The sequence below is a fragment of the Strongyloides ratti genome, assembly GCF_001040885.1.
Source record: "Strongyloides ratti genome assembly S_ratti_ED321, chromosome : 1".
Classification (NCBI taxonomy): domain Eukaryota; kingdom Metazoa; phylum Nematoda; class Chromadorea; order Rhabditida; family Strongyloididae; genus Strongyloides; species Strongyloides ratti.
Genome location: NC_037307.1, coordinates 11,519,690 through 11,532,400, shown reverse-complemented (window position 1 = coordinate 11,532,400; position 12,711 = coordinate 11,519,690). Strand labels below are relative to the sequence as shown.

General features: G+C 18.1%; 5 protein-coding genes across 5 annotated transcripts; 2 read left to right on the top strand and 3 right to left on the bottom strand.

Annotated features, from left to right (window-relative positions):
* Positions 1-2,670: 2,670 nt before the first annotated feature.
* Positions 2,671-3,845, top strand: SRAE_1000353700 (7TM GPCR, serpentine receptor class r (Str) family-containing protein; the record flags this gene model as incomplete). Its single annotated transcript, XM_024650738.1, has 3 exons — positions 2,671-2,889; positions 2,947-3,315; positions 3,363-3,845. The coding sequence occupies 3 exons, from the start codon at positions 2,671-2,673 to the stop codon at positions 3,843-3,845; spliced, it is 1,071 nt and encodes a 356-aa protein (XP_024504485.1).
* A 427-nt stretch (positions 3,846-4,272) lies between these two features.
* On the top strand, positions 4,273-5,276 carry SRAE_1000353600 (PAS domain and Myc-type, basic helix-loop-helix (bHLH) domain and PAS fold domain-containing protein; the record flags this gene model as incomplete). The annotated part of the gene is made up of 2 exons (XM_024650737.1): positions 4,273-4,497; positions 4,545-5,276. 2 exons carry the CDS (start codon positions 4,273-4,275, stop codon positions 5,274-5,276), a joined length of 957 nt encoding a protein of 318 aa, XP_024504484.1.
* SRAE_1000353500 (Methyltransferase domain-containing protein) lies at positions 5,273-6,119 on the bottom strand (the record flags this gene model as incomplete). The annotated part of the gene is made up of 3 exons (XM_024650736.1): positions 5,273-5,469; positions 5,514-5,918; positions 5,960-6,119. The coding sequence occupies 3 exons, from the start codon at positions 6,117-6,119 to the stop codon at positions 5,273-5,275; spliced, it is 762 nt and encodes a 253-aa protein (XP_024504483.1).
* A 617-nt stretch (positions 6,120-6,736) lies between these two features.
* Positions 6,737-6,952, bottom strand: SRAE_1000353400 (Hypothetical protein; the record flags this gene model as incomplete). The annotated part of the gene is made up of 1 exon (XM_024650735.1): positions 6,737-6,952. One exon carries the CDS (start codon positions 6,950-6,952, stop codon positions 6,737-6,739), a length of 216 nt encoding a protein of 71 aa, XP_024504482.1.
* Positions 6,953-8,012: 1,060 nt separating this feature from the next.
* Positions 8,013-9,792, bottom strand: SRAE_1000353300 (Transcription factor HNF-4 homolog; the record flags this gene model as incomplete). Its single annotated transcript, XM_024650734.1, has 3 exons — positions 8,013-8,529; positions 8,579-9,607; positions 9,665-9,792. The coding sequence occupies 3 exons, from the start codon at positions 9,790-9,792 to the stop codon at positions 8,013-8,015; spliced, it is 1,674 nt and encodes a 557-aa protein (XP_024504481.1).
* Between the last annotated feature and the right edge of the window lie 2,919 nt (positions 9,793-12,711).

The window sequence follows — 12,711 nt, the reverse complement described above, 5'->3', positions numbered from 1 at the left end:
TAAATGAAACTTATTTTTTAATATATTAAATAAAATATAATGAATAAAAGAAAAAATATATGACAAATTAATATATTTTTTAAAATTAATAAAACCAATAATTTGTAAAGTTATTTATTCATATAAAATCTTATAAATAATGTTTAGTATTGTGATAATTGTCATCTTTATTTTTTATATATTAACAATATAAATATAAAATAAATTTGTTTAATGTTAAGTAATGCTCTTAATACTTAACCAACGGTAACTTAATAATAATATAAATTTATATTTAAAAAAAAAATATTTATATATTTGACTTTTAAATATGGTATTAAAAAATAATGCTAATATAATGATATCTTGTAATATATATTTATATTTATGTAGAAATATATTTGACTTCCTTTATCATAATATCAATAAAAATTTCAGATCAACATTTTCTAAGAAGAAGGTCATATACTAATATATAAAACCAGAAAAGACAATGTTAAAATAACAATATTACGTGTAATTTATAAGTGATAAATTTAATATTAATTAATATATATTTCAATATCTTATCATTTAACAATCTTTTCATTATAATTAATCATTTACTCAAGAGTCTATTTATTTCAATAAATTAAAATAAATGACATTAAATATTCTTACTTCAAACATTATTAATGTTACTAAAAACTATACAGTGTGATTTATAAATATCTTTCCTCGTAAACAATTCTATAAAAAGTATTTTGTTAATGTTTTTTCATATTAAATGATTGAACATAAAATTTGTATTATCTTTTGTTCTATCAAAAAAAAACATAAAAAATTTTTTAAAAATTTTCTAGAAGATATTATTTAAAAAAAAATTTAATTTTATTAGTAAAATTTTATGAATACAATTCTTGATTATCATAATAATTTTCATACTATTTTAGTAGTACTTTATTATCAAAATTTTCTTTCTTTCATGATAAAATTTAAATATAGACAATATTTTATACCAAGTATTTTGAAATAAATGTTATATTTCATAAGGATGTCAATAAAATATTCATTGTCAGAATTATTTTGAAGTATTATTAATAATTTTAAATCTGGTGATAAACTTTTTAGTTTTTATTTTTAAATTTGAAAACTTTAAAATTAATTTTTTTTAACCAATTTTGTTGAAATCGATTTATGAATAATATTTTTAAGTAAATTTTAAATAAGAATCTTAATACCATTATTTTAAAAAACGTTTTAATATCTTATAATATGAGATTAAATGTTAGAAACTACAAATATGATATATTTTTCAAATGTTTTCCTTATTTTTTAAATCTCTATTTACACTTATATTATATATAATTTTAATTTATTTTTAAAACATCTGTAAAATTTCCTTTAGACTTTTTTTTATCCTTTTTGAAATCAGATTTTTAATATTCTTATTTAAAAAAAAATTGTTAATTTTTTCTTATATTAGTTACCTTTTTAAATTTTTCTATCAAAAGTAAAACTTCATTAATAAAATTTTTTTCAACAATGATTTTATACAATTTCAAAGAGATTCTATTTAGAAATAAAATAAATTTTTGCCATGTAATTCCAAGACATCAGAGAGAAATTCCTTCATTTTCGTAAGAGTTATTTTAACAATTCTACATTGTATACCATTTAAGTAGTTGTCCTTTATTATTTTATACATTTTTTTTTTCATATTGTCGAGATCCATTTTATAATGGTTATATTCCTGCGTTTCAAAATATTATTTTTTTTTTAAATAATCGAAATTAAAAGTTAAAGCATATAGAAAAAATAAACAAATAATTATTTAGTAAAATAAAAAATCTATTAGAAATAGATTTACTAATTAAAAATTATGAATTATAATAATAAATGGCGTCAGAGTTAAAAAGCTCAAATTTTTGCCCACATGGTTTGATTCTCGAGCAAAGAAAAACACTTTCATCATTCGCATCTCTAACCAACTTAATATTATATATATATATATAATCAATTCTCATTTCAATTGGGTTACATATAATAATCTTATGATACAATCATATATAAAAAGCTTTTAAGTTAACTATTAGTATTAAAAATATTATCATTAGTTTCTCTTTGAAAATATTAAATAATTAATTTATCAAATACTCCAAATAATTACAAATCTCCTTTGAGAGTTAATTAACATTAATTATTACAAAATTTAAAAGTAAAAATTTTAAAATGGAAGTTTTATCATACATATACAACAATACCTTTAACTAATGTTTAATTATAAAGTTATAAAATTCGTTATCAAATATTATTTTTGATATATAATATGTATCATATTAACCATTAATATTTTATAAATGAAAATATTTATTTTATAATTAAAACTTTTCTAATAATGAAATTTTTGAATATCAATAAAATATTATAAAAAAATAAATAGAAAATAAATTTTATCTATTAAAATTTTTTATATTTTTAATTATATTTATACATTTTCTTTTACGGGAAATAAGTTTATTGTACTAACTATGCTTTAAATTAAAGTTTTATTCATTATTTCCTTATTTTATATATAAAATACTTTGGATACATTTAAGAACATTATACTTATATTTTATGAACATTATATTTTATAATATTATAAGAAATATTTTTATATATTAAACATATATAAATTCATATTTATTTTTGACAAAAACTTTTTAGAATATGATTTATGAATTAATTTCAAATTTTAAGCATCTTCAATTTAAATTTAAATTATCAGACATTTTATCAATATATACATCATTCTTGGTCAATATTTTATCTCTTGCAATACTATTTATTTATAAAAATAAAAATGATTTAAAGAGTTACAGAAATTTAGTTTTTTGTCAATTTATTTATGGATTAATTTTTTCATTTTATAACATTTTTGTTAAACTTGTAAGTTTAAATATATTTATTATAAATAAATTAAAAACTATTATTTAATTTATTTAGTATTGTTTAAGTTCAGATGGATATTTTATTTGTGGTTTTGAAACATCATTTATAAAACCACCTAATGAATATGGTACTGTAATATTTTATTATTTTTATTTTTGTCTTCTTAATCATTGTATGTTTTCTACCATATCAATTACCATATATCGATACTTTAAAATATGTAAAAATATTTTAAATGAATATTTTTATTCAAATATTTTAATATACATTCCACTTATTATATCATATATTATTAATATTTCTATAATAATTGCTTTTTTTCCAAATTACAATCAAAAACAAAATATAAAATATATTCTTGAAAAGAATCATTTTTATCATTTAAATATGACAACATTTTCAAAACTTGTTTATTCAAAAACTGTAAGTTTTTTTAGTTATTATATAAAAATTATTTTTTTAATATTAAGGATAATATCCCATTCATTGTTCATATGCTGTCAGTTGCAACATTAAATATAATTATTTACCTTTTTGTTTTATATATTCATAAAAAAATTCAAACATGTCTTAAAGAATCTAGGCGTTTTGTTGAAACAACTAGAAAAATACATAAATCATTTAGTAAATTATTATTTTTACAAATTTTTTGCCCCTGGATTTTTTCTTTTCTTCCTGTTACTGTTTTTTGCCTATTTTGTACATTTGGTGGACAAACATATCTTTTTGCATCAATTTTGATACGTGGTTTTAATTGGCTTCCAGCATTAAATGGTTTTATTTTTCTTATTGCTCCTAAAAGAAATAGAAAGTTTATAAAAATACATATAAAATTAATTTTTTTATTTTTATTTTCTTGTAATTTTTTAAAAAATAACACTCAAATATCAAATAATATTAAAAAATTAAATGACAATTCAAATTCTAAAGATGAAAATAAAAATTTCATCTAAAATTAATTTAATTATCATTATATAATAATCAAAATATAACAGTAAGTTATTAATTATTATAATTTTTTAGTAAAAAACTACATTATTTTAAAATTAAATTTTAAAAAACATTCAATTAAATATATATTTAAAAATTGAACTTTTTTTTTATTTAATTTATATAGAATAATTAAAATTTTTTTTAATACTATAATATAATAATAAAAATATATATTATGTAATTTAATATTAAAATTAATTCTTAAATAATAATTATTTATTTACTTATAATTTATACAATACCTCAAGTTGTAAATTGATTACTTAATTATATTATAAATGTGACTTGAATAATAAAATATATTTATTTGATTTGTTATTATTTCAAAGAATTACATATTTTTTAATTTATATTTTATTTTCTAATAAATTTGTTTCTTCTAGAAATATGGCTCAAAAAAGAAGAATTGAAGAAAATAAACAAATTGATTTTATTGGTTCATTATTACCTATATCACAAGTAATTAGTAAAGAACATATGGATAAAACATCTATTGTTAGATTAGCTTTATCGTATATTAAATTACAAAAATATATGATAGCTAGATTTCCTTTACATAATAAATGTTATCAACATCATACTAATTTTTATGAAAATAATAATTTAATTGAGGTAAGTAATTTTAAAAATAATGTATATATATAAATATAAATTTTTAGTTAATTGATAGTTTTATACTTTTTGTTACATCACAAAATCAAATTCTTTATGTTACAGAAACAATTAGTATTTTTATGGGTCTTTCACAAATTGATTTAATTGGTAATAATATACTTTCATATATACATCCAAATGACCATAATAATTTTAATAATGTTAAAGAATATATATTTAATGTTATGTATAATTATAATACAATAACAACAGTATCCGTTCCTGTACGTATGAAATCAACTCTTAGTAGAAGATCAAATAAAGATGTTTTTAATGATACTGTAGGATATAAAACTGTTATTATTGATATAACATGTGGTTCATTAATGATGAATAATCAATTAATTTCATATTATTTATTAAATATAACACCAATAACAACAGCAATAGGATTATCAATTAAATTAAAAACTAATACTTTAGTATTAACTTTAACAACAGACTTTAATATATGGTACTTTGAGAATGATAATGAGATGTCAGAATATCATATAGAATTTCAAAATTCAAGAAATGTGTCATTATATAAATTTATACATCCTGATGACTCAATTATCGTTTCTGACATGCATCGTCAAGTATTAAGTATGGGAACAGGAAAAAGTAATTATTTTAGACTTATAAATCATCAAAATATAGAAGAAATTTATGTAGAAGCAGAAGCATTATTATTTACACCACATGGAAGTAAAGATAAAACAAAATATATATCTGTTGTTTTTACTTTTATTACTTAATTTGTTTCTATAAGAAAAACAATTTTTGGTGGATTTATAAAAGAATTAAAAAATTCTTTTCCATATTTTTTAATACCATCTTCACTTATTATAACATTTTTAAATTCAACACTTGTAAAACCAACTGATAAAGCAGCATTTATATATGTTTCATTAAAATAAAATGTCACAGGTGAATTTCCAATTACTTCACCTATACAATTAAATATTTTATTTTATTTTTTATTTTTTACTTACCATTTTTATTATAAAAGTTTATTTTTAATCTTTCACCATCATATCTTTTTGTTGATAAATTTATTTCCCATGATGCACCAAATTTTTGACCCTCTTCTTTTGTTGAATTATAATTTTGGATACCATTTGGTATTATTGATATAAATTTACCTCCTTTTTTTAAACATTTTTGGATATTTTTAAATGATTTAAATAAATCATCAATTGTTTGATTAAATTCCATAACAAAAAATGCTACAGCAACATCATATATTTCTTCATATTTCATATCAAGTGTTGAAATACATTCAAAAGTTAATCCTTTTTTAGTATAAGTATTTTTAGCTTTATTTATCATCTCAATTGATTGATCAATACCATGAACACTTTTAGCTTCCCATTTTAACATATCATTACTATAATGACCTAAATTAATAATTTAAAATTAAAAAAATATTTTTTCAAACCGTTTCCACAACCAATGTCAATTACATTCTTATCTTTTATTATACCACCATCAACCAATATATTTAATATACTTGGTGTTACAATATATTCCTTTCCAATCCATTCCTTTTGAACATTAGAATATTCTTTAGCCGGAAATTGTACCTTACTATTTGACATTTATAAAAATTAAAGAAAAATTATATAACAATATAACAAGTTTATATTGTAATTTTATTTATCACACTTTTAATATATTCTTATCTAATATTAGTTTGTTAATAATCATTTATAAAATATTATATTGATATCAATTTATATTTTTATATATCATAAAGAACTATTTCATTCAAATAATTCTGATAATAAAATATTTTATTATTTATTAGAAATATTAAAAGAAGAAAGAATTAAAAGAAAAATATATATATAATCAATACTTGTAAATTAAATATTAGCAATAGATAATGAGTTTTTTACATCATTTAAGTTATCAATTGTTTTTGATTAAACACTATCAATTATCTCATTAGATATTTTCTCTTTATCATTATTATTCTTTAATACTTCTGTTTCCTTTATTTCGATACTATTTTCATTAATTAATTGTTTATCAGAAATGTTATAAGAAATCTTAAAAGATTTTCCAATATCAGCAGATTTTTTTACTAACTTTAGGTATTCTTTTTTTTTGATGTCAAATTTTCTTTAGATTTAGAAGTAGTAAAACTTTTTATAGTACTAATTTTACTGTTTTTAATTGATTCTTTAATATCCTTATCAAAATTTGAATATGTTTAATCAAATTTAGTAATAATTCGACGACGTTTAAAAGTAATGTCTGTACTACTCTTTTGTTCATCCCTAATAACAATATAAAATGTAGTTTTACTTTTTTTAACAACTAAAAGTCTTTGTTTATCATTATTTTCTGCAGTTTTAACAATTTCATCACTATCTTTTGATGTAATAATTTCGGTTGAGAGATTTTTATTATTACAATTTGTTGTCATTTTTTTTCATTGTTAACATCTTCTATAATAGTCATTAACATCATATTAACATTAGATTGATCCTAATGGTATTTATGATTTCATCCCGTTATGGGATGATGTAGCGGTAAAATAAGTTACACCACTTAATAAAATAATAATAAAAGACATAATTATAAACACATTTTATTTGATAATAAATAATTAAAACAATAAAATAATTAAAAATAATTAAATATGCCTATTCGTGGCATTATTCATAGAAGCATATTTTTAAGACAGAGAATTAAAACTAGAAATAAGACTTTCTGTTTTCTTCATTATTTTTCTTCTTATACTCCTTGTACTTATCTGTCTGTTTTTCTAATGCCTCAATTTGGGTGGCATTACTTAATAAACATTGTTCTTATTTAAAAATTTCTTTTGATTCATTTTCAACAGTTTTAATTTCATATTTTCTATTTTTAGTAGTAAAACTAATTAGTTATCACTAGAAATTTGATGAATTTTACTAATAGACAAATTATTGCTATCCATTAATTATAAAGTTAAAAATTTAAACCTAAATAAATCAAAAAAATAAGAAAACTAAAATAATATATCAATTAAAAATTTTTGAATTTACAAAAATGATTATATAATGAACAAAATTTAATTATAATATGATACCAATTACAATTAGATATAACTTAACAATTCATGAATACTTGTATATATGATTTCAATTTTTAATAATCATAAGAAAAAAAAAAAAGATTTTTTTGATAATAATATTTTATTTACCAGAATGTTTTAATAAAAAAATTGAAACATTTTGTATCAAATTTTAATTCAACTTTTTCTAAATAAAAATATTTTATTGAAAATAAAAAAAATTATATATATATAAATATGGTATAAGAATTTTATTAATTACAATATAACAAAAAAAAACATTTTTTTAAATGAATAATTATTGTTAAAAATATATATATACAATTCAAAAGATAATAGTATAATAAACAAAAAAAAAATATGTAATTTTTATAATTTTGATGGTAAATGTTTAAAACTATATATAATTAGTAAACTAAATAATAAGTTAACAATCATATTTACTCCTGGCCATTGTATTTTGCATGCTTACGAAATCTATATACATGTTCGCTTGCTGAGCTGTAAATAATTGTTGAAATTGTGTTGCTTGATTTTGTAAAGTATATGAAGGATGTGATATTTGTGTTGGATTAGTTGCTATATCAGAAAAATTAAAATTATTAAAATTATTTTGTTGTCCCTCTAATTTTGGTGAAGTTGTTTCACATTTAATATCTGAATTTATTGTTTGATTAAATATTACTGAATTATCTGATGATGTTATTGTGGGACGAACACGTTTAAGTGGACATTGTCCTTCATCATGAAGATGATCATGATCATCACCACTACCAAAAAGAAGTTGTTTTGCAAAAGCTGAAAATTCTATTTGTTCAAAAAAATCTGCTACCACTACTGCTTCACGCATTTCAACTACCATTGCTGCTAAAACAGTACCAAGAAGTAAAAGTGAAGTATATCTTTTTGGTGCTTCTATCATTCCATAATTTTTAACCAAATATCTAATATAAAAAAAATTATTAATATAATTATAAAATTATTATAAAATACCTATATAATGCACTGGTAATTTTAGCTCTATCAATAGAAACTGCATCAGCACTTTCTTGATTTAAATCTGGAGCATCAGGATTTAAAAAAAAGATAGCTCTTATAGCAGCATATTCAGCTGAATTAATTCGTAATTTTTTCATTGGTCTATGTAATTGCTCTAGTAATTGCATTTTTTTTCTATTATATCCAGCTGGTCTATCATTTGGATATTCATTATTGAAAAATGCTCCATTTGGAAATATAATATCATTATTAGTATTTTCAGGTGTGTAAAATATTTGTTGCAAAGAGGGAAAAGTTAATGATGAGTACCTTAATAATGCTAATCTATCAGATGTTGGTAATGATGGATATGATGGTAAATTTTTAGCCCATTCTATCATTAAAATCCAATCTCTTTCATGCCAATATTGAAAATCTGTAGATACAGCTGGACGTAAATTAGTATATGTATGTATATTTCGTATTTGAACATCAATAAATTCTTTGTTATTAAAAATTGATGGAGATTGTATGAGATCACATAAATTTTCTTTAATTATCATATGAGAACACCGTAATTTACCCATTATTCCTTCTAACTCAATTAGTCGTAAAAATAAATTATCTTCATCACGACTTTCAGGAGTATTTTCAATAGATGAAATATTATTATTACATTTACAACCAACATTTGATGTTGACTGACATGAAAATGATTGATTATTAAAAGCCATATTAGTTGGTGAACATTGTAAATTATTTGAATTTTTATATGTATTATTTCCATTATTATTATTATTATTAGTAAAAAGGGATTTAACAGTAGGAACATTTTCAAGTTTTGGATATCTTCTTGTTCTTTTTGTATAACCTATAGGATCACGATTTTGCTGAATGGCATTTCTATTCATTCCAACAGATAGACATTTTTCAAAACGACAATGTCTACAAGCACATCTAATACTTTTGTCTACAGGACAATTACCAGTATAATGACAAACAAATGTTTGTTTTTTCATAATTGTTCTTCGAAAAAATGTTTTACTATAAAATAAAAATAATAAAAATATAATAAAAAATTTATATGTAATATAAACAAACCATCCATTACATGAAGGAACTCCATAATGATAACCTGTTGATATGTCACTACAAACTAAACATAATTCTTCATTTTGTGATTCAGATGTGGGTGAAGTAACTTGTTTTAATGATACACCTTCACTCATTTTAATAAAAATAATTATCAAATTATAAAAAGTATTCTTTAAATTTTATATTTAAGTACAATTATATATAGTATTATAAATACAATATCCTTAAAAAAATTGAATAAAATTTATTATAAAAAAAAAATCATAATTTATAATATATGTGTAAAATTTCATATACACATATAATTTAAATTAAGTAAATATGAATGTTTAACAAATAATATACAAAAACATTTATAAATATCAAAATGAAAAAAAGGTTAAAAAAAAAAGTAGAAAAATCAACATTGTTAATAAGAGAAGACAAATTTATTATAATATTTCATCATATAAAAATCATTGATCCTAATAATATATACAATACATATTCTTATTATCAAAAATTTATACATATGTAAATATAATTATTATTAAAATAATTTGTAATTTTCATATCTATTTGACTAGCTAATATTTTTTAATAAAATTTAAAAATTTTAAAGTATATTTTATATACTTATTAGTTATATACAGTTTTCTTATAAAAAAAAAATTATTTGACACATTGTTTAGTATTATTATTTTATAAATATTATATAAAAGTAAAACATTATTATATAAAATATTATTAAACAAAAACATAATATTAATAATTTATTATAATTTTTTTTTCTATAAATTATATTTATTGTTTAATATAACACTTTTCTTTTTAATAAAGAATGATATGATTAATATTATGATTATGGATAATGTTATTTAGTTACATAATATATTTTATATTATTTACATTTAAAATAAATTTTTTTTTTGCCAATCCTACCAATAATAAGAAAGATAAAAGTACGATTTAATTAAATACCAAAATCTTTTATAATTTCCATGGATACTACATATCCTTTGTACTTAAAAAATATATAATTATAGTAAAGTGTTAATATATAAACTTTTAGGTTCAAATTTTTATTTATTATCTCTAAAATTTTTAAAAAAATAATACTTTTTTTTTAAATTCTATTATAACAAAAAAAGATTGTTATTATTACAATTTAAATTATAATATAGAAATATTTTTTTAATTAAATTATAAAATTTTTGTGTAAATATTATACACTAGTAATTTAAAAAATTGATTTGATTTAATGAATTATAATAACAATAAACAATATTTATGAATAAATTTTACAAAAATACATATATATATATATATATATATATATATTTATTAAAAATAAATTTTGGTAGACTATAAAATCAATTTAAAAAAAAAGTATCTAATAAATATTTGTAATAATGAATCAACTTGGTGATCGTCAACTAAGTAGAAAAGAAAAAATTAAAAATATTGATTTAGTAAAATATTTTAAGATCAATGATATAAATAGTAATTATTAATATAATAATATGTTACTACAAAACACATTTTATTGAATATAGTATATATATATATATATATTTATATCTTTTACTTGTTATTATAAAAAATACATTCATATAATTTATATATATATATATATTAAAAACTTGATTCATACTAGGAACTAAAGAAGTAGCTTAACTAACATTAACAAAGTATATAAAATCAACATTAATGATGGTTGTTAAAATAGAGTGCAAGAAGCTGTTGTTTGAAAGGACAATATTTTAGTTATTAAAATAAATATTAAAATAACACTAACCAAAATGATTTTTATTATTATCACTGCCTTTTTACATTATGTGCTGTAGAATAAATTAAATCTCTAGCAAAATTATAAATGGTGAAAGTATTAATGTACATATATATTAGACACATGATAGAAGAACACATTTTATTTATTCTACCTGAATCTATTTTAAAAATTTTGACTACTACTGTTCACATTACATTTTTAATAAAAAAAATTTTTTTTATTTTTTTTATAAAGGAAACTTAAACTATTTTTTTTATATAAATAATAATTATTATAAAATATATAAATATAAAAATAATAATAATATATTAAAAATATAAAAATATTCTAAATGTTAAAAAAAAATTTATTAGAAATAATATTGTACTAATTAGTATAAATTTATTTTTATAAAATTTTTAGTTTTTAAAATGACATTTTATGAAATTTTCTAATAATGTTAAAAGTCATGACTTACAAACGTATGATCATTTTTAACATAAATAATAAAAAAAAAAAAGTAGAAATTGTACATAATTAAGAAATATTACTGGCATTCTACTTATTATAAGTTGTTTTTTTTAATATAATAAGACAAGTTTTAGATAATTATATTATAATATTTTAAAAATATTATCAATATTTTTTATATTAAAAAATAATATAATAAAAATACTTGACCTTACAATATTTAAAAAATAATTTTAGATAATCAAGAAAAAATTTTTTTATTATGATAATAAGATATATATATGTACATATATTTATCTTAAATTTATAAAAATATATGAATCAGTTGGAAATAGATGTACTTCCTTGTTAGAAGAATAGTAACCATAATTAATACTTCCACCTACTTATCTAATAGAAAATTAAACTTTTTGTACTTTAAAAGTTCATTATCAAATCAGTAAAAGCTATGAATGATGTGGTAAAAATGTATTACATTTATAAAATCAAGAATTGTAATTTTAAGAATTTTCTTGGAATAATACTTAAATAAATAAATTTTTTATTTATAGAAAATTATATACATTATATTATATTTAATTTTATTATATATACTTGAAGTCAGTAAAAATAATTATATTTTATTATTTTAATAGTTTTCTAATTGGTAAGTTAAAATGACAATGTTATGTTGGATTTTATCATATAGATAAAAAAAAGTGGTTTTTTAGTATATTAATATTTAGTCAAGTTTTAGATAATAGTTAACGTTAATTTTTTTAAACTAACTTTTATCTATCGAAGACAAAGTTTCTGGAAAAAAAAAGTTAATCATTTGAAGGCAAATTTTACT